The sequence below is a fragment of the Falco rusticolus genome, chromosome 3, assembly GCF_015220075.1.
Source record: "Falco rusticolus isolate bFalRus1 chromosome 3, bFalRus1.pri, whole genome shotgun sequence".
NCBI lineage: Eukaryota > Metazoa > Chordata > Aves > Falconiformes > Falconidae > Falco > Falco rusticolus.
In genome coordinates this window covers 11,939,319-11,959,465 of record NC_051189.1, presented here as the reverse complement: position 1 = coordinate 11,959,465, position 20,147 = coordinate 11,939,319, and the positions used below count along the sequence as shown (strand labels likewise).

At 51.7% G+C, this 20,147-nt stretch overlaps 1 protein-coding gene across 4 annotated transcripts in view; it reads right to left on the bottom strand.

Moving 5' to 3' along the window:
* Positions 1–13,790: 13,790 nt before the first annotated feature.
* RHPN1 (rhophilin Rho GTPase binding protein 1) overlaps positions 13,791–20,147 on the bottom strand; it is a 31,019-nt gene continuing 24,662 nt past the window's right edge. For 3 of the 4 annotated variants that reach the window (XM_037381227.1, XM_037381229.1, XM_037381228.1), the window contains exons 11-15: positions 19,014–19,208; positions 18,645–18,721; positions 17,443–17,589; positions 16,003–16,161; positions 13,791–15,846 (exon numbers count right to left, since the gene is read on the bottom strand). In XM_037381227.1, the coding sequence (XP_037237124.1) occupies positions 15,652–15,846; positions 16,003–16,161; positions 17,443–17,589; positions 18,645–18,721; positions 19,014–19,208 (773 nt within the window). In that variant the 3' untranslated portion in view covers positions 13,791–15,651. The remainder of the gene's footprint in view (positions 15,847–16,002; positions 16,162–17,442; positions 17,590–18,644; positions 18,722–19,013; positions 19,209–20,147) is intronic. The other variant, XM_037381230.1, reaches the window with a different exon arrangement.

The window sequence follows — 20,147 nt, the reverse complement described above, 5'->3', positions numbered from 1 at the left end:
GCTCGTGTTGGCAAGGAGAGCTCACATGAGCAGAAGGTACTTACTCTCCTCTGGACATACGGGTGCATCACTACCCTTGGGTTTAGGATGGAAAAACCCAGAGTGAATTCACAAAACTCCCCTGCCCAAAAGCAGCCATAGCTTCTGCACCGACCTGTATAAGCTCTCAGCTTTGCAAGGGTGAATATACACATATATGCACATGTATAATGTGTTTCCCTCCCTCTGTGCAAAGCCACAGTGCAACCACACACAGGGGAGATCTGGGGATTTTAACCCCACCAAAACTTGGAGTGGATCAGATCAGCCACTGATCTGATACTTCAGTAGCGGTGAAGTGGTGTGTAAATTCAGAATAAGGGCAGGGAAATCTATGATTTTACTGCAAGTGCTGTTTCCTCTCATTCATGTTTATTTTTCTTGAAATTCTCCACGTTTCCAATGAGAAAATGAAAATGCAAAGCCTCAGCTTCCAAGTTTTTGATAAATGAAAACACTTTTTAAAAAGCAACCAGGGGAAAGCAGTTGGTTAGTTTTTAAAAAACACACCTAACTCCATTTCCCAACTTCTTCAGGTGGAGGTTTATGTAGACTCTGGAGGGTTTTCATCTTTTGGGTTTTTTTTTTCTTCCCCCTTTCCCTTTCCTTTCTCTTGTTTTGTTTTGTTTTTTTTTTTCTTTTAAAAAAATAATAAACTTTTCATTTAATATTTCTGAAAGAAACCTACTGTTAATCTGTCCAAATGCCGCAAGTAAGGGCCGCCCGGTGTGCGGTAACAGCCATCTACCTTACAGCAATAATGCCACAAATGGATCCCTGAGGGGAGGTGAAAATCCTGATATACTATCGGCCACGAATCCCTTTCAGTGGAGATGTAACCGTTTCACAACCCGGCAGGATTGTGGAGAAAGGAGGGGGATCGAATTGGAAAGGAATGAGCATGGGGATGAACGCATTGCTACTCTGTAAATGTAGGACGGGGGCAGGTGCCTGGGAGCTCTCTGTGGGTTTCTGGGGTTGCAGGAATATGAGCAGTGGCACTTGCTCAGTGATGTTGGGGGACATCATCCAGTCCCTTCTGGCTTAAATCCATGCAAATCTGGTCACACCACAAAAATCCATCCTGGTTGTCATGAGTGAGCCCTGCATTAAGCAGGGATGAGCACACAGAAAAGACTCCATGGAGGGGGGTCAGATGGGGGATAACATGAGTGGGCCTGCTCATGGGAAGAGGGCAGGATGCTGGGGTTCATTTCCCAGCAAGGATTCCCCTGAAAAAGACCCCCTGCTGCTGGATGCCCTGGGAAATGGGGTTCATCGCTACCCTACGCCTCGGTTGCAGAAAGGGGTTCAGACTGCTGGCACCCGGTGGCAGTGCTGCAAGACACAGAGCTGTGTTGGACATGTTCTGCAGATGCCTCTTGTCTCTGAAATTCTGAATTTTCCCTCTTTGAAGCTGCCCCCAAAGCAAGGCAGCCCCACAGCGGGGAGCACGTGAGGAGGTTTGAGGGCGTGCATGTCTGTAGGACCATTCCTGGTCATCAGCACCCTGTTAGGCTGGACCTCTCTCGTCTTGCACTTTCTGGTCTGAGTCTTGCACAAACCCTTTATGTTCTCAAGATGCACGGGGATGAGGAAAGGGTTAAGAGGATTTAGAGCTGCTCAGGCCTCCCTGCTGTGGGGTTGGCAGCCCCCCACCATGGTCTTGGGGTGAAAAGGAGGGCTGCAGGTTAAGGACACCCTAGGGAAGGCTGCCTCGCACGCAGCCCATTTCTAAAGGTTTTTTCCAAGCCGTGCTTTATTTACCTGTTCAATATCAGAGAGCAATTCCCACTGCAGCCTTCACATTACACACTACAAAGTGCTAACTCTGCGAAACACGACTTCCTCCTAAAGGAGCAAATGCTATAACACCCTGCACCCCACTGGTGCATGAGGTTCCTGTGCACCTCCAAAAATGCCCCACAAGGGGCCTGCAGGCTGCACGAGGGCATCTGCATATGGATTTGCGCACACAGCATCTTCCCACTTACACACAAGTAGCGTGCATTTGCACGCTCGGAGATGGATGGCAGCCCCACATGCATGCCTGCAGCAAAGCTCTATTCAAGGCACGTTGCAAACATACACTGAGTGTGCACACACAGAGCTGGAGGAGAATTTGCCCAGATGCTGCCTGGATGGGGGCTCCAATGCTCTTGTCCTGTCCCCATCTGGCTCTGAACCTGTCCCTTGGAGGCTGTCCAGGGAGGTGTGGAAATTGGTGCCCACTGCAGCAATGGAGACCAAGGGGAAAGCAGAGGACAACATATGAAGGGGCAAACACACATGTGCCAGAGCTCTGTATGTTGCTGTTATTATTTTCCAGTAGGGTCTGGGTGAGCTCCAGGGAAGAAAGAGGCTGAGAAACCACTGCCAGGATGAGGAGATGCTACAGGGTGGAGAGTTCTGTAGAGCACCTTGCCACCAGCAATGTGCCTGTGACCCACGGCGGAGAGCCAAGTCACAAAAGACCTCACTTAGCCGTGGGTGCTCCACTGGGTACACCAACCCTGAAGCCCATGGGCAGTCCAGGGGCCCTTGAGCTACTGGTGGATCCCATCTGTGGCGTGACACCCCTGTCCCTCCTCAGCCTAATGATTTGCAGCACTCTTGATTGCATCTGCTGTGGTACTGGCTCGTGCAAAATCCCATCTCATCCCTACTGGCAGCTTCGGATGTGTCCAGAGGCAGGAAGGAGGACAGACGATCATGGGTATCACAAGCTGCGATCCCTCGCTGCAGCTCCGTCCCCCAAACAGGTGCCTCTCCCTGGGAGTCAGGATATTGCCCAGGGTTTTCTAGTACAGGGGAGGCCCTGGCGTCCCCCCCTGCCCACTGGTGACAGATGTGCTCATCTGCTGACAGCTCATGCTGCCGGTGGCTCTTCTGCTCATGCCGGGGTGATAAATGGATTTACCCTGCATGAAATTGCTGGCAGCAGCTCGGCCAATCCATCAGCTACTCCTTGCTCACCACTTTTCAGTTCCCCAGGTGAGCTTGGTATCCACAGTCTTTCCCTGAGGCTCAGAAAGGCTGGGGACAGGGATAGGGATGGGTACAGAAGGAGCTGGGGTCCAGGAGAGCGACGACATCCTGGTGGAGTTCACCCCATGAGCTCCCCAGGGCTTGGCATGTGGTTTCAGTGCTTATAAACCAACCATAAAGCATCTTCACATCTACATTTTTAATGCCAGATTTTTTATTTCAAACCACCAGGTATCACCCCAGTTGTGTGATGAGTCTTGGCCCCTTAGAGAGCTGATCCAAGGTGGGGTCAGATCTTCCCTCCATGCCTGAGGCTGACAGAGTGGTGGGGAGACAGGTTGTGGGGTGGTGGAGAGGTATGGTGGGGCCAGGGGGAGGTGGCGGGTGGAGGATCATGTTGGGGAGCTGCTCCCTGCTTTGAGCTCATGCTCGTGCTTGGCAGATCCAGACTCTGTAGAGCCTGAGGACTGATGCTTGTTCTCGCATTTCCAATGGAAACCCGTCTGCTCTGGAGGAGCCAGCTTGCCTGGTACTTTTTCTGCTGAAGCCTGGATGCTGGGACAGGGAAAATCCCCCCTAGGAGGATGCTGCAAGGAAATAATGGGGAAGTTGGGGGGGCTGCAGCCAAGCCTGGTTTTGGGTTGTCCTCATGGCATGGGGCAGCAGGTGTGGATGTCGCACTGTGGACCTTGACCTGGATTTGGATGGGGATATTCATTCAAAGGGATGGGGAGTGTTGACAGCAGGGTTGAAACCTGCAACCACAGCCAGGAGAAACATGAAATAAGCCAAGTCCTCCTAAACCAGGGATGCCCAAACCTCCAGCCAGGGCTTGAGGGTATTATAAATGCTTCCACCCAGGGAACGTGCTGATTCACTTTTATTGGTTTCAGCTGAGCTGAAACCTTTTCCTGTCTCCTCTTGCCCTAGACATGCCTTCGGATGCTGGCTGCCAGGCTGGGAACCATTTCTTTCTCACCTGCAGCAGCAGAAGGGGAGGAAGAGCAAGGACAGGACAGAAGGGAGATTACAACTCACAGACCAAGGATTGCACAAGGTTCCAGCCCAGCTGTAAGCAAAGAGTCTCTTGTTCTTGACAGGTGATCTTTAAGAAACCAACTGGGCTGCTCTGACAGCTTACAACAAGCATCCTGGTGCCCTAGAAAGGGTGTCCTTGGTGAGGGGACCCCAAGGTGCTGCACCCACCCAAGCATTGCTCTTTGCTACCATAGCATGGTGTTGGGGCTCAATCAATATCTCTGGATATAAAGAGCCGCAGCATCAGCATCAGCGTGGGCTTGGGCAGGGTAATGGATGGGAAAAGCCAGTTCAGTGAGAGGGGAAAAAAAAAAAAGAAAAAAAAAAATCAATTGGCAGGATTGAGATGACATCATATCGCCATTATTATATCATCAGCTCCTCGCTGCTGATTTATCGCTTGGGTAATCACTCTCTTTCTACACCCGCCAGCCTCAGCTCAGCATCTCCTGCCCTACTTACACCAGAGCTTTCAAAAAGCAGCTCTTGGGTTAAAAAGCAGAGACCAGGGCCATTACGTGCCCTGTGACATCCCTCTGGCCTCCTCATCCTCTGCAGGTGTCCCCAGAGGGATTTGGGGAAAACAATGCTGCTGATTCTTCACTGTTTGTCTTTTCTTCAGGGCGTGCTGGTGCTTCCTTCAGGGATGAGCCTCTGCCTGAAGGCTTCCTGAGCCTGTGTTGATCTCTTTGCCCTAATCATGTGTTCATCCTTTGCCTTTCTTTCTGTGGAGGGTAACACAGAAAGAAGAGCCCAGCCCCCTTTGAATGGCCAGATCTTTGGTGGTGGGATCAAAAACCTTCTTTCACATCTTCTGATGCATCATCTGTTATACCTGTCCTGGTACCAGGGTAGAAATTCAGCTTGTTGGCTTCCCCAGCCTCCTTTCCCATCCCCTTCTATTGAGTTTTGGTGGAGGTGACATCAGCACAGCACACCACCTGCAACATTTCGCTGTGTATATCATAAAAACAAAGAATCATAGAGTGGTTTTTGTTGGAAGGGACCTTTAAGATTACCCAGTTCCAACCCCCTGCCATGGCCAGGGACACCTTCCACTAGACCAGGTTGCTCAAAGACACATCCAATATGAATGGGAATATGGAAGGAAAAAGGCCACGGTGCAGGTGCCACCTCTAGCTACAGTTTTCTCTTAAATCACATAAATAATCACCAGTGTGATTTAAATAAAAGGGGAAAAAAAACCCAACACACCCACCACCCTCAGGAGAAAATAAACATGCCTCAAATCAGGTAATTAAGAAGTTCAAGTCTCTGTACAAACATTAGCTCAGTAGCATTACACGTGTGGCAATTTTTAATGCTGTTCAAGCAATTTAATACGCATTTTAATACATCTGTGTTCTGTACAATATGGGGCCTGGGCAGGGAGGCTGATTTCGGCTCAGCAAGGATTAAATGATTTGGTTATATCGCATAAGCAGCTGAGGAAATGCCACCTCCCATCCCTCAGACTGGCGATTAGAGAAGATAAGGGCCAGCAGCAGACCCAACCCAGCCATCTGACCCCACGTGCCTCAGTTTCCCCTCTCTGGAGAACAGACCGCTCCAAGAAAACAACAGCACGAGAGATCTGGGGGGCCTGTCTGCAGGGCCAAGCCAACTTGACTTGGGAAAATTCAAATTTTCATGCAGGGCTGAACTGAGTCCGAGCAAAGTCCCCTTAGCCCCAGGTCCCTGCAAGCCATGTAACCCTCCTCCCTGTATTTTGCAGAGCTCAGAGGCACCCTCCCAGCCTGACTGGCTGTTCCCTCTGTGGGGACAGGCACTGAATCCCCCAACCCTCCCAGTCCTGCCACTTGCTATTAATTTTTGAGCTTTGCCAGGCAGTGAGTCACGGGTTTTGCTCACGTCCCACTCTAGCCTTGGTGCAGCCATCACTTTCCCTCTGCTGCTAATTTTGTTGCTTTGTTCACAATAAAAACAAAAGGGTAGCAGTCATGTTTGTTTTGGCAGGACTGATTTCCCTGTGAAGTCCCTCGGCCTTTTTTATTGCGGTGACTGCGCTGGGGGAACAGCCCCCCTGCCTCACCACTAAACCCAGGCTCCTTATCCCATCCCCAGAGCTCAGCACTTCCAGGCTGCAGCGGCGCTGAGGCTGCACAGTCTCATTGCACCTGTCTTCCTCCCAGGCTGTGCAGCATCCAGATGTGCAGGGCTCAGTTTTCAGCTGTGCTGGATTCGGTATACAGCTGTGCCAGGCTCCGAGTTCTCATAGAGAGCTCAGCATCCGGGTGTGCTGGATTCACTATCCAGCTGTGCCAGGCTCCTTGCGCCTGTGTGGGGCTCCGCACCAGCTCACACAGAGCTCAGAATCAGTCCTCAGAACATCCAGATGTGCACACCTCAGCATCCAGCTGTGCCAGGGTCATATCCAGCTGTGCAAGGCTCCTCATCTCTGTGTAGGACACATCACCAGCCTAGCACAGCTCAGCATCCAGCTGTGCAGAGTATCAGAGCACAGCATGCAGCGAGTAGGATTCAGCATCCAGCTGTGCGGGGCTCAGTGCTGGGCTGCCCTGGGGCATCCTGGCCATGGTGATGAAACAGGCTCGGCCACACGCTGGACATCCCCACGAAAGGCAGGAGTCCAGGGAGAGGCAGAGACGGTTCATAGCCAGCAGCTGACAACAGGGACTTGCCACAGGGAAAGGGCAGGGAAAGTTTGGGCAGAATGGAAATTTCATCAAATTCAGTTTCATCACTGAAATATCATCAGGCTGAGATCTTTCCTCAGGGATTATTTTTTTTTTAACAAAACATTTCCAGTGAGTGTTTCCATGACTGAAAGAGCTACCTGTGTGTTATTGGGGGTTGCAGTTTGGTTTTCTTTCAAAAGTCAAGGACCTTACAATCCTGGATCTTATGGCATGGGAAGTGCTGCACATCAGTGTATTCACTGACCATGGTTGCAGCATCCGTGTGTCTCCTCTTGGCACCCTGCAGCATCATCAAGGGGTTAATGAGGGATGCAGGGGAGGCAGAGGGGGCCTTTGAGACCCCACCAACTTGCTGGCTGTGTGCCAGCAGCCTGGACCACGCTCCTCAGCTGAGCTGGTGGCTGGAGGTGGCAGATGCCACCACCCTGCCCTGCCACACGGCTCTGGAGGCAGCCGTTTCCCCAGGGCTTGGCAGCGCAAGGTTATGGACTCTCCGATTTTTAATTAATGTGATTGACTCAGTGCATGTTGAGAAAGGGGAGGGTTGGGGACGGGAAATTGTCCCTTTGAGGGACAAACCCTGACAACCTTGTCATCCCCAATTAGCGGGTAATTACCTCAATGACGTACATCTTTATTAATCCAATTAATAGAGCGGGTGGCGTGACCTCAGCAGATCTGCTGACTCAGGGTGATGCTCGCCAGGAGGGGATGCAGGAAGGGGGTGAAGGAAGGAGTGAATTCCTACTCTTCTGACCCCTCTTCTTCATTACTAATTAGACTGGCTATTTGCAAGCCCACATGCTGGCGTGGTTCAAGTAGACAGGGATGTCTCCCAGCCTGATCCCAACCGTTTCTTCTTTTGTTCCCCCTTTCCCTACCTGCCATCCATCTGCCTTCTTGTGTTTGTCCCTTTATCCATCCACCTTCCAACAGACACTTCTCTGGGGAGAAATAACCGTATTTCAGGGTGTCTAGCCCCAAATAGTGGTGATCCAAGACATGGGGATATCTCCCAGTCTGGAGTGTCGAGCTCATCCCTGGTGACTTCTTTAAAGGGCTGCAAAGGCCTCAATGTACAAAGCTTCCCTTGATGGAGAAAAGCTCAGTGCTGGATGACAGGATAGATGGAGAAACAGATGGATGGACAGATGGATCAATGGAAGGATAGAGGTGGATAGATACATGGATAGATAGAGTGATAGGTAGATAGATGGGTAGATAGGTGGATAGATGGACTGGTAGATAGATGAATGGATAGATGGATGGAGAGATAGACAGAGAGATGGATAGGCCGACACGGGTAGGTGGATGGATAGATAGACAGATGGATAAATAGGTAGGTAGATAGCCAAAGAGTCAGTTTGATAGAGGTGAATGAATAGATGGATGGATGTGTGGATGGATATTGATGGGGCTGAAGCAAATGGATTGATGATGCCAGTGTGTATGTATATTTATATGGGACCAGGTGTCTAGGAACCTATGGGAATAGCTGGACAGACTGATGGGTCACTGGAGGGCCACTTGCAGGCTGGACGGGTGGGGAGACACTCAGATCAATTGCCCAGGCCATACCTCTGGTGAGGCCACCGTGGAGTGCAGGCAGCTGATGCCGCTCAGTATAGATGGCAGTGCAGCCTGCACGTGCTGATGGGCTTTGTGGACCGTAGCCACTTGTCCTGGCCAATTGCAAAGGGGACACCTTTGCAAAGCCAGCGGAGGTACACCACAAATGGGGATGCCCCCTCTCATGCAAGGGATAGTCCCAGGGATCTGGTGGTCTCACCCAGGGAGGAAACACTGTGACAGTCCCACGTCCCTAAGGTCACCAGCTAGGGTGGGATTTGCTGCTGGACACTAACCAGGCAGGGCAGGGGCAGGGGAAGGCAGAGTGAGCTCTTTTTTTTTCATAGCTCTCTTGTGGAGCGACCTCTCCTCTGTCTTTCCCCACAGATGGAGCCTCAATTAAATTCGGAAATACATTTTTTAATAGGACTTTCACCTCAGCTCCCTCCCGGGCTATTAAAGCCATTATGGCAGAGTTAAGTAAAGAACTAGCGGCCAGGCAATAAGCTTGAGAGCCTCTGTTGCTGTCATCATATGTTTATGGCCCAGGCAATGTTTGCTTTATTAAAGATTCAGGAGCCATTTCCGAACGGCTCAGTTCTGTCCTTCCCATTAAAGACTGGGCCTAGGTGAAGGAGGCTTTTTGTGACTGCAGGGAAAAAGAGGACTGTTCCTGAGACGGGGAAAAAACCAAGATGAGTTTGTTGGGAGAGTCTAGGGACATGGCAGGAGTTGCTCCGTGACAGGAGAGAAAGAGGGAAGAGGCAGAGCAGAGGGATGCACCCCACAGCACTGCTTTACATTTATTGCCGCAGGGTGCTGCGGATACTGGACCCTCCATACGCTGCAGGGTTTATTTGCCCCTGGCCCCCAGGAGCTGAGCAGGACCCACAGGTCTTGCAGGGTCATGCAGGCTGCTGGCTTTGCTCAATGCAAGGGCAAATCCCTGCCTGGCCCAGCCACTGCCTCCAGCCATGCAGAGGGAGGTCACACCAGCTGGGCTTGCTCCAGGCTGTTGAGGGATCCCCACTGAGTACCAGGACCCTGAAAGCCCCCTTTCCTCACACCATGACCATCTTGCTCCATAGCGCAACACCCCTGACCTGCAGCATGATCCTCTTTCTCAATAGCATAACTCCATTGTGCTATAGCATGATCTCCTTGCCCCACAGCATGGCCCTCTTGCCCCTGGTGCTTGGTGTAGACCTGGACTTTCTCCCAGTGTATCCCACAGCCCATGAAAGCCCCACATCTCTGGTCCAGCCTCCGTCTCCTACACCAGTGGAGTTTGTGCCACAGTGGCAACTTGTCCATGTCTTGTTGCTGCTATTGCAAAAAGATGGTCAGAGGCAGCTCCTCAAGTTGGGATGCAAATCCTGAAGTGGAGCAGCTTTGTACTAGGTCTAGAGTAAAAATTTTGCAGATTAAAATAAGGAATGGGAGCTGTGTGGAAGCTATCAACGTGGAAAAGGTGACCCATAATGCCACAGGACAAGTTCTGGGGATGACTCCAGTAGAGGACCAGAATCCTCCCCCATCCTCTTTTGGACTACAGAGTGCAGATTCTTCAGAAACATTCATGTCCCACAGAAAACAGGGCACAAGGGATCAAAGGAGGTTCCCCCTCCACTCCTGTCCTGCTGCCAGACCATGTCCACCTGGGCCAGGTATGAACTTCCTCTGTGCACAGAAAGGTGGTCAAGCACGCAGGGATGGGGAGGTTTCCCCAGCCACTGCTTTTGTCCCTGGTAGGAAGCAGTTGAGGATGACAGGGCCTGGGGACAGGCAGGTGCCTGGCAGGTCCCTGCTCATGGCAGCTTGCCTTCCCTCCTCTCCCAGCAGCACTTTGCCCACCGGGCAGATGCAAGAAGACTTGCTGTTCGGCAGCATTAAGGCAATTGCTAAAGCAAGAGCTGACTTGGGTGCAAGTGCGTAGATCAGTTTGCGCAGTCATGTGCACGGAGCTACATGCGTGGGAGTATGGGGCAATTTGGGACTCAGGCACCGTTCCACCCTGTGCTGGGCTGGCTTGGGATGATGATGGGCTGGCTGGGCTGTGGGAGCAGGATTCAGCGTGTACTGACTCTGCCCTCTAGTGCAGCGCTGCCAGTTTACAGAATCACAGACTGGTCAGGGTTGGAAGAGATCCCTGGAGATCATCTAGTCCAACCCCCTGCTAAAGCAGGTTCTCCCAGAGCAGGTTGCACAGTCACGTCCAGGCGGGTTTGGAATGTCTCCGGAGGAGACCCCACGGACTCTCCGGGCAGCCTGTTCCCGTGCTTTGTCACCCTCAAAGGAAAAAAGTTCTTCCTCATATTCAGATGGAACATCCTGTGTTGCAATTTGTGCCCATTGCTCCCTGTCCTGTCAGCAGGCACCACTGGAGAGAGCCTGGTCCCATCCTCCTGATGCTCACCCTTAAGATATTTGTATGCATGGATGAGGTCCCCTCTCAATCTTCTCCAGGATGAACAGGCCCAGCTCTCCCAGCCTTTCCTCATAAGGGAAAGATATCTGCTCCATCCCCTCACTGTCTTTGTAGCCCCTCCGCTGGACCCTCCTCAGCAGTTCTCTGTCTCTCTTGAACTGGGGAGCCCAGAACTGGATACAGAACTCCAGGTGCTCCACCAGCTCCTGAACCTGCTGGTCTCTCCCCTGCAGCCTCCAGTGCGTTGGCCTGAAGTCCAGCCTTGACCTACCTGGCTCTGCTAACCCTGCTGGTGGCTTCGCACCCCTGTGGCACAGCCCCTCTCCTTTGACCTCATGCCTGATGAGCCTCCCAGTGCTGTTCGCTGCCAAAGCTTTAGCACCTCCAGGCTGCTGGGGAGCCCGGGCCAAAACGGGACCTTGTAAATCTCAGACAGCACCTTGAAAAAGCTTTTAGGATCGGCCAGGGGAGCAAGCCCCACACTTCAGCCCCAGCAGGGCCCAAGGGCCAACTTGTAGGAGCAGGATGGGTGCTCCTAGTACTCCCAGAAAAATTTCACCCTTTCCTTTACAGGATGAATGGAGCTTGCTATGAATTCAAGGTGCTCTACCAGAGGATGCTGCACTGCAATGCTTGGCTTTATTTCTTGCATACTTCCCCTATAAGGACTTCACAGGATATATGGTTTAAAACTACTTTTTTTATGCCATGCTTCGCAATGCCCTGGTTTCCAAAGCGCCCCAGGGACACCTCTACTCACCCTCGGGTGGCAGGTGTGGGGGGCGGGTGCTGCGAGGAGCGGGCGCATTGGACAGGGTGCTGCTGCCCTCCAGCGGGCTCGGGCTGGAGAGGAGGGTGGCAGTGGGCACCCCGCTCCGCACCCAGCACAGGGTGCTCGGGACGGCCAAGGTGGGCTGTGGGGCTGAGGATGACACCTTCCACGGAATGGAGTGAGCACCGGACAAGGGACCAAGTGGGCACAGCGTCTCTCCTCTTCCTGGGAGCTGGAGAAAGCATGCTCTGCCCTGTCCTTCTGAGATGCCCCTGCTGATGCGTTCCTGGCCCAGGACTGTTTGAAAGCAGCACCAGATGCTGCTGAAGGGCCTGATCCCACTAGAAAAATTGCAAATTCAGTGTAGCAAGTAGCGAGAGCACCTTGTATGGCTGCAGCATCCCAGCACCAAACCACTCCGGACTGGGGGCTGCCAGCCCAGTAGCTGCTTTCGCTCTGTTACGCCCAGGAACATTCATTTGTAGCCAGTGACAGCTCCAGAGGAGCCATTATGGGTTATGGTGCCAACGAGCCATGAAGCAAGGAGGCAGAGGCCACAGCTCCAGACACTGCAGGTACCTTCTCTTCTTCTATTAAGAGAGCTGTTGCATACTTACTGGAGGGGAAAATCAAAACACCTTCCCACTACTCTGGAAGGGCTGATATATGGGCTGGGAGATTTTTATTGTTGAGTGTGAAGCTCCAAGAGGAGGAAAATTCAATCTGAAAGGCAGTGAACTCAGCCAAATCCCCGTGGATTTGCTGAGCTCTCCCTGATGGGATTTCCAGGGTGGTGGGCACCAGTGTTTTCTGTCTCAAGGGCTCCAGAAATCAACAAGGGATAAAAACCAAACCAAACCCCTCTTTGCATCCTCTTTCTGGTCATAAGATGCCCCTAAGATTTACATTAATTGGTACCAGCCCAGGATGCCCAGACAGAGGAGCATTGCACATGGCCTCAGCTCCCAAGCACCCCTGGAGCTCCTCTCTGCAGGGACAGAGGTTGAAGAAACCTCAAGTTTTGGTTACTGTAAAGCTGTTTTTGCAACGGTTCTTGTGCTTTCTACCCATGTTGCCCCCCACCCCGCCCGGATCCTACAGGACCCCTTCACCAGGTCCAGGATGGTCAAGATGGAGAAGACAAGCACTGAAACATCTAGTTCCACAGTCTCTTGGCAAGGAGGGAGGGAGCAACAGGCTCTTGCTAATGGAACACGCATCTCATCTGAAAGCATGTCATCAGAGGGGGAGGCAATCTCGGCTGTGGAGTCATGAGTTTCCCACATCGACTGAATGTAGGTGGGAAAAGGATCTACTGCAGCAGAAGAACTTACTGTGGGTGGCTTGAAAAATCTTAGTAGTGCTTTGAGGTTGGTGCTGGGTACAGGAGCTCTGAGGAAAGGGGAAACACTTTAAATTACAAAATCTTGTCATAAAAAGATGCCGTTTTAACCCTGGCTTGGTAGGCAGGAGAAATACAGGCTCCCCACCACCCTTTTAATACACTAACCCAATGTTGAAAGCATTTGCCCTGGTTTATTCCCATCTAAGGGTGTTTAAACCCACCTGTGTGTCTCTGAAGATGAGCTACTCACTCCTTTCACCTCCTGTGGAGCGTACATTCCCTGAGCGAGCAACTTGTCTGGCTGCCAGGACCTATAGTCCAGCCCCACAGCCATGGCCTTGGTCATCCTCCCAGGATGGCAGGGGGGTGGCATCCAGTGAAACACAGATCCCCAAGGGAAAGTAGAGGGAGTTGTCCCATGTCAAGTCTTTGCTGCTTACCACACCAATGAGCTCCTCCAGCACGAGTGATGCCTTCATTCCCATTGATGGGCTCTTCCAAAAACAAAGGGTTTGGAAACTCTTTTAGAAATCCAAAACCAGAAGATCAAAATATGCTGTCTGAAGCCAAGATGACTCTCTTGAATGATTTCCTTCTTTTTTCCCCACAGGATCCAGCCTGAGCCTTGCTCCTCACCTCCCACATTACTTCCGTGAAATAACTCCTGCAACAAAGCCACCAACTCCTGTTACACCACACTGGAGATGGGGACAATGGCTCACCAAGGGTTCAGTCTGGATGCTTAGGAGCTTGGTTTGCCTTGGGTCAGGCCGAACTAAAGCCAAATGATCTCCCCAACCTCAACAGCTCCGGGTTTATGTAAAAATGACCCAAAACTGACCCATTCTGGAGCTCAACCAGGGCTTGTTTCCCACCACAGCTGGTGCACCCAGTCCATCTGTAATCTGAAACAGAGATGCTACGCTAGAGTGTTTTCACATCAGTGCTTTTTAATCCATAAAAGGTGAGTCCATGTACAAATTAAAAAAACAACAACAAAACAACAAACCAAACCACCGGTGTTAGGGAAATTATCCAACTCGCACAGAACACAACCCCTCCCTCCGCCAGTGCCAACAGAGGAGTTGGGTGACGCGGGTGGAAATGCGACACGCAGGCTCGCCGCTTGTGCAGGCTTCTAAATAAATACATCTCCAGCTCGGAGACGTCCATGTTGGCAACACGTTTAGGACCGGGGGAAGATGCTGCTGGGATGCTTTAATGGCAAGGTGGCCTTTTCTGTGAACCTACCCCCTTTCCTTAGCACTCCCGCGCCAAGCAGCTGGCAAGATTACGTAGAAAATCTGACTGCACCAGATGGCCTCGGGGTGGCAGCCAGATCTGTAATCCGGTTTGGTGATGTCTCGGTCTATGGAGAGGCCTCTCAGTCAATACTGCAGAGCTAGAAGCTCTCCTTTAGCTCTCCTTAAATAAAACTAGGGCCAAAAGCTTGGCATGTGGGCATTGAACCACCTAGAAGTACTCACAGTACAACCCTGGGGGGATGCTTTCGTGATGATATCCCGCTGCCAGTACATGTTTGCTTCTTTAAACTACTGCTACAAATTTGTCACGACTTAAAAAGTACAAAAATACAATTGCATCTCTGAAGGGTATTTTATACCTACCAAGATCATCCAAGCACTGAAGACCAGACAGCTCTTTAGCCTTCAGAAAAATAATGCACAAGGAAGAAATGGGATTGAGAAAATTTTGCCAATATATCTAAATGTGTATTTGGAGTCTCCCAGCATTTCCAGTACAATTACCAAGATGCATGTATCCATCAGCCCAGCTCGGGTATGAATGCTGACAGCATAGTGTTAGGGTATTAGCAACGTGTGCAAGATCCAATACTAGCACAAATTTAGTAGTTTAATAATCTGGAGGAGCTATCTTCCTGGAATTTTAATCTCATACCAAGAAAGAAACAAGGCTCTTAGCTATTAATCTACTCACATATTTAGGGCAATCCACCTCTACTGATTAAAAACAGCGAGACAACAAATGCACATTAGAGTCTTTCCCTTTTCTTCCAAAGAAGCAGGCTGTGCAGCTGGGCTGTATTTGCTGGGACAACCTGGGCGTTCATTAAAAAAAAAGAAAAAGCACTAAAAAATGGTCAAACCCATTCTAACTTCAACCCCTTTCACTGGGACACCCCTAATTGGTACCACGGCAGAGATGCACAGCCCGGTGCTGTCTGGGCTGGGCTGTGCTAGACCCCATGATGGGATCACCATAGGTCGTCGATGCCGATGCTATCCTCTCTCCCAAAAAAAAGGGGCATTGAAGGTAGAGCTGCTGAATGATTTGGCTCTGCCAGCAGCTCTTGGTGAGCAGTAGCAGTGGTGCCGCCTTCTACCTTGCAGAGAAAGCCTAGGAGATGCTAAAGAGGGTTACAGCTTTTGCTTTAATGGCTGGGGTTTGGTTTGGCTGCTCCTCGACCTGAGCAGAAGACACAAACCAGTCCCTGCTTTACATCGAAGCACAGCTCCCTCCAAACCCCTTAAGAGCAGAAAGACAAACAACAAACCCTTAAGAATAAATCAGTGTTTCCCCATATTGTTTAGCTGAGGATCGTTTAACGCAGGAGCTGGGAGATGGAGGAGTCCGGTGCTGTGCATCACTTGCCTCTTCGGAGAGGATCCGACCAGCGGCGTGTCCCCGGGGCAGGGGGGTCCCTGCAGCACTGACACCAGTGCAGCCTGGACAGGCCACTGGTGCTTGTGAAGGTTCACGGGCAGCGAGCCCCAGAGCTCGCGGGACACAACCTAGCCCAGAGGCCAATTCAGTACATGGCTTCATTGTCTCCCACTGCAGTGAAGGGGACACCATAGGTGCTCTTCTTGCTCCGCTTGCTCTTCTTGCTCCAGACCAGCAGTGTGCTAGCACTCTTGCTGTTCATCAGGCTCTTTCGGCTGTTCTCCTTGTTGCTCTTCAACATCCCGCTGCCCGAGGACATTGCTGCTGCCTTCTTGTCTGCCTGTATGGGAAGGGGAGCGGAGAGGGGTGTGAAGCCAGGGCAGCACCTGGGCTGCAAGTGTGATGCCCGGCTTCAGCCCTGCACCTCCAGCCTGGGAGCAAGACACTTGGGAACCTCTTCTGCAGTTTCCCACCTAAGGCTTGGGATGTGACTTACGGCTTTTGATCCCTCCGAACCCTGCAGGGTTATCACACCAATCTCCACTCCCTCCTCCCCGGTGCTCTTCAGCAACTGCACCACCTCAGCGTGCTTGGACCACCTGCAGTCCTTGCCATTCACCAAGATGATGTAGTCTCCCTCCTTCAGCCCCGCTTCCTGCAGGGGAAGAGATAAGATGCACATGTGTGAGCTCATGGATACCACTGCACAGGGTCTGCTCAGTGTCCCCCCCACTCCTTAGGTACCATTCCTTCAGAGATATGGGCCACAGGGAGGGGTGGGGTTCACCCTCCACCTACAGCACAAGACAGTTGATGCCTTCATCATCCTAAAGATTTTACATCTGCTTTGCAGTGTGCACACAAAAGTAGGATGCTTTAAAGACTAAGCATCTCTTCTGCAGCTGCTGGAGATAGCCATGCTGGACATCCAGCATGTTATGAAATCCCAGCCCCATGACTTGTTGCAGCCTTGCAAGAAGTGCATCTAGCTCTGACTCTTTAATAAAGGTTAAATGCTACAGGTCTCCAGAAAAAATAAATTAAAATATTGCCTGCTAGCCTTGATCCTAGAGAAAACAGAGCAAGATCAGCAAGGTTCTTTGTATATCCTTCGCCCATATCGATGCATCAACAAGACTCTTGACATGCTTAAAGGAAAGCACGTGCCAGCTCAGGGCTGTGGGCACAGCATCAGAGATAGGAGAAACTCAGCCAGCACACGCAGGTTTAAAACCTTGTCCACACAGGGACACCTGCATTTCTGTGGCTGTCTGGAGTCCAATCCCACCCCAGCTGAGTGCAGTGAAGCCCAGGGGACACAACTGGTCTAGATATGAACCATAAACAGTCTTGGAGAAGATTTTAGTCTCCCAAAAAGGGATTTGATTCTGCTGCTAAGGAGCATGTTGTTACAGAGATGCTGGGCTCTGGATGGTAGGGTTGATGCTGAATAGTGCTGAAGGAGAGGGATCGCTTGCAGGCATCCCACCAGGATGCTCCAGCAAGCTTCTGCTGGAAAAGAGTTGCCTCTGATACATCAGAAAGCTCACACAGTGAGTTTTCACTGAGATAACTTGTGTTTCAGACTTTCCATCTTGTTCCATCCACTCACGCCCCAAAAATGGGGGAGAAGGGAGCTGGGTGCTTGCCAAAAAGAGGCTGCTAGCGTTTAAAAACTAAGTTAACCTCCATTTTTTTTTCTTAGCCATCTCCTAAAACAAACAAACAAAAAAAAAAGCACCTCAATTCTTTTGTGACACCCATCTGCAAAGCCCTGGGCTGAGGTCTGGCAGGGATAAGTCTCCACCTGAGGATACCAATGCAATTACCAACTGAGCATTAAGACCTAAAACCACCTGGGTACCCCTCTCAAGGCAACCCCTGACACCTCACTTCCAGCATCCCCATGGGGACAGCAAGAGCCTGGGGTACTCACGGCTGCGCAGCCCCCCGGGATGACACCAGCAATGAGGACGGGGGAGTCTCCTCGCAGTGTGAACCCAAAACCATTCTCTCCTCTCATCAGGTGGACTCGCCGCACTGGGTACCACTTGTTTTTGGCCGAGAAGACCGAAAGGGGCCCCTGGGGTAAGGCAGAAACACAGAAAGCACCTTTCTGTGCAAGAACAACTCCCTGGGGATGTGCAACCTTGCAAAACGCCTGCTGATAGGGAGGAGGCACAGCAAGAAAGCCCGTCTTGCATTTCCTTAGGGATGTGATTTTGAGCCTGCTCTGTGATTTACCCTGCCTGCACACCCAAAAATGCAATTTATGCACCATAAAGCTAGCAGTACTTAAAAGCCCATGTCAGATGTTGACTTTTATGAGATGCACCAGCAGTCTTGTGCAGGTTGGGAAGGACCTCGGGAGGTCTCTGGTCCAACTCTCTGCCCAGAGCTTAGGTCTGGACATCCTGCCGGCACTGCCCCACTCCTATAATGCAGGAGGAGGTGGTCTCGGCACAGTCAGTGAGCCGGCATCAGTTTAGACACTATAATCCTGGAGCAAACAAAACAGAAAGCTCTGGTGGGCAAGAGCTGGCTCCTTAATTCCCCACTTCAGGGGGAAAAACCCCATCACCCAAGGAGGGGCGATGGGGGTTCAGGTTTTTCCCTGCTGCCGCAGAGATACCCTATTTCTCCCTGGAGTGCTATGCAGCCCTTGGGGTGCCTGGGGGACAGGGACAGCACAGCCAGGTCTCACAGCAGCCCCAAAGCTCAGCCCTTCTCCCTGGGACCCTGTCAGCCTAAAGACGGTAGGGATAAAGATTCTTTGGGATTTTCCTGGTGCCTCCCAGCTGGCATCACCCTGCCCCCAAAAAGCTTCCTCTAAAAGGTCCCTTCGGTCCTTGCCCACCCAAAACACCTGTGCCCACTCCCTCATGCACTGGAGGAGATTTGCAACCCATTTAGGTCTTGCACTGACAGAACTGCACCCTCCCAGCCCCCCTCCTGCACAGGTCCCTGCCTGCAAGGAGACAACTCATCCTCCTTGGAAAGCCGCCTGCAAGTGCAGCGGCTGCACCAGGAGAGGGAGAGGAGGCTGTGGGGAGGAAGGAAATCAGGCAAGCAGAGCATGCAGGGGAGGAGGAGATGTCTGCTCCCTTGGGGCAACCTCCATCCCGTAGCTGTACGTACCAGCCTGTGGAAGATGTCAGTCACCTTCACCTGGGAGAAGTTGGGGGATTTTATCTCTGGTTTCTGGTGCGTTTTGGCTAGTGGTAGGGAGACAAAAGCACATGCACAGGGGTCAGGTAGTTGCAGCAGCTGCTGCATCTATATCGTGCTCCCTGATGAGGGGTGGTATGACCCACAAGAGCCAGGACCTGCTCAGGTAGCTGCCAGACATGCAAACCAGAGCCCTTACTCCCACCTGTGACACTCCACCACTCTGTGCAGGTAGCTCTGGTCCACAGCGACATGCCATGAACTCCCCGTGGAGTCTGCCTACCCCATGCAACCTGCCACAAATCCCCTTCCCAGCTGCACCCCCAAAAAACCACTTACGGTGAATGTCCGGAGCATCTCCAGTTTCAAAGAAGTCCTCTTCGTGGTCAATTTCTGAGTATTTGCTCAGTGAGCGTTTGTGGGCAAAGGAGAGGACCTCCTGGAGAATATCCATCTTCCGCAGGATCTTGCACAAGCCGTGAATCCTCATGGCTTCCTCGTGCTTCATGATGGCTTTCTTCAGATGAGCCTTGCCTGCAAGGGAGCAGAAAGATCGCAGCCCAAGTGGAGCGGAGCAGCCCTGCCGCCGTTCCCTCTCCTCTCGCTCGGCTGCCCACGGATGACAGCAGCCCCGCGGCTGTATCACCCGATGTGACTCAGGGACAGCCCAGTCACATTTGCAGCCTGCCAGGCGTTCAACACTCGCTAAATGGAGTAGGTCCCAGTTGTCAGCTCGAGCCCTCGAAGTAGGGCTGGGAAGGGACCTTGAAGGGTGACCTACTTCACTCCCCCGGCGCCAGTGGCAGAGCTGGCAGATGTTCCCAAAAAGCGCCAGCGAGGGAGCTGCCACCATGTTGCGCTGCCCCCGAAGTCCCTCCTAATGCTTAACCTCAATCTCCTCCACAAATTAACTTCTCTCCATTGCTTTGCACCCCCCGGGGGGACGCACAGAGAGGACAATTGAGCCCTGTCCTCCTAGTGACAGCCTTTTAGCTTCAGAAAGATGCAACACGTCTCCCTCTTTTCTGGGCTACGCAAAGCCTTCTCCTTGCCCCGCAGGTCCTGCTTTCCATCTTCAGCATCCTTTCTTGCTTTGCTCCTCTCAACTTGCCTTCAACGTGTTTCCACCCTCGTGAAAACGGAGCAGATGAAAAATGGCCAGAAGAGACGAAATCACGATGACCCACGGATATCAATGCGAACATCTCCTTTGCGAGAGACTGCAACCAAGATACCCGTATCCAATGCTAAACTACCGAAAAAGCTCGCTCTATATATGTACACGTCTCAGAAACACGTGTGCCTGTAGCATTTCCAATTTTAGGACACACGGTGGCAACCTAACCCAGGGAGATGATCGGGATTCGCTCCAGACTTGGGAGGACCACAGCCAGCGGCCTGAAGGCCCTCCACTTTCCCCTGTGAGAAGTTGCAATCCAGGAAAGATTTTGAGGCTGGATGGAAAACAGAGAG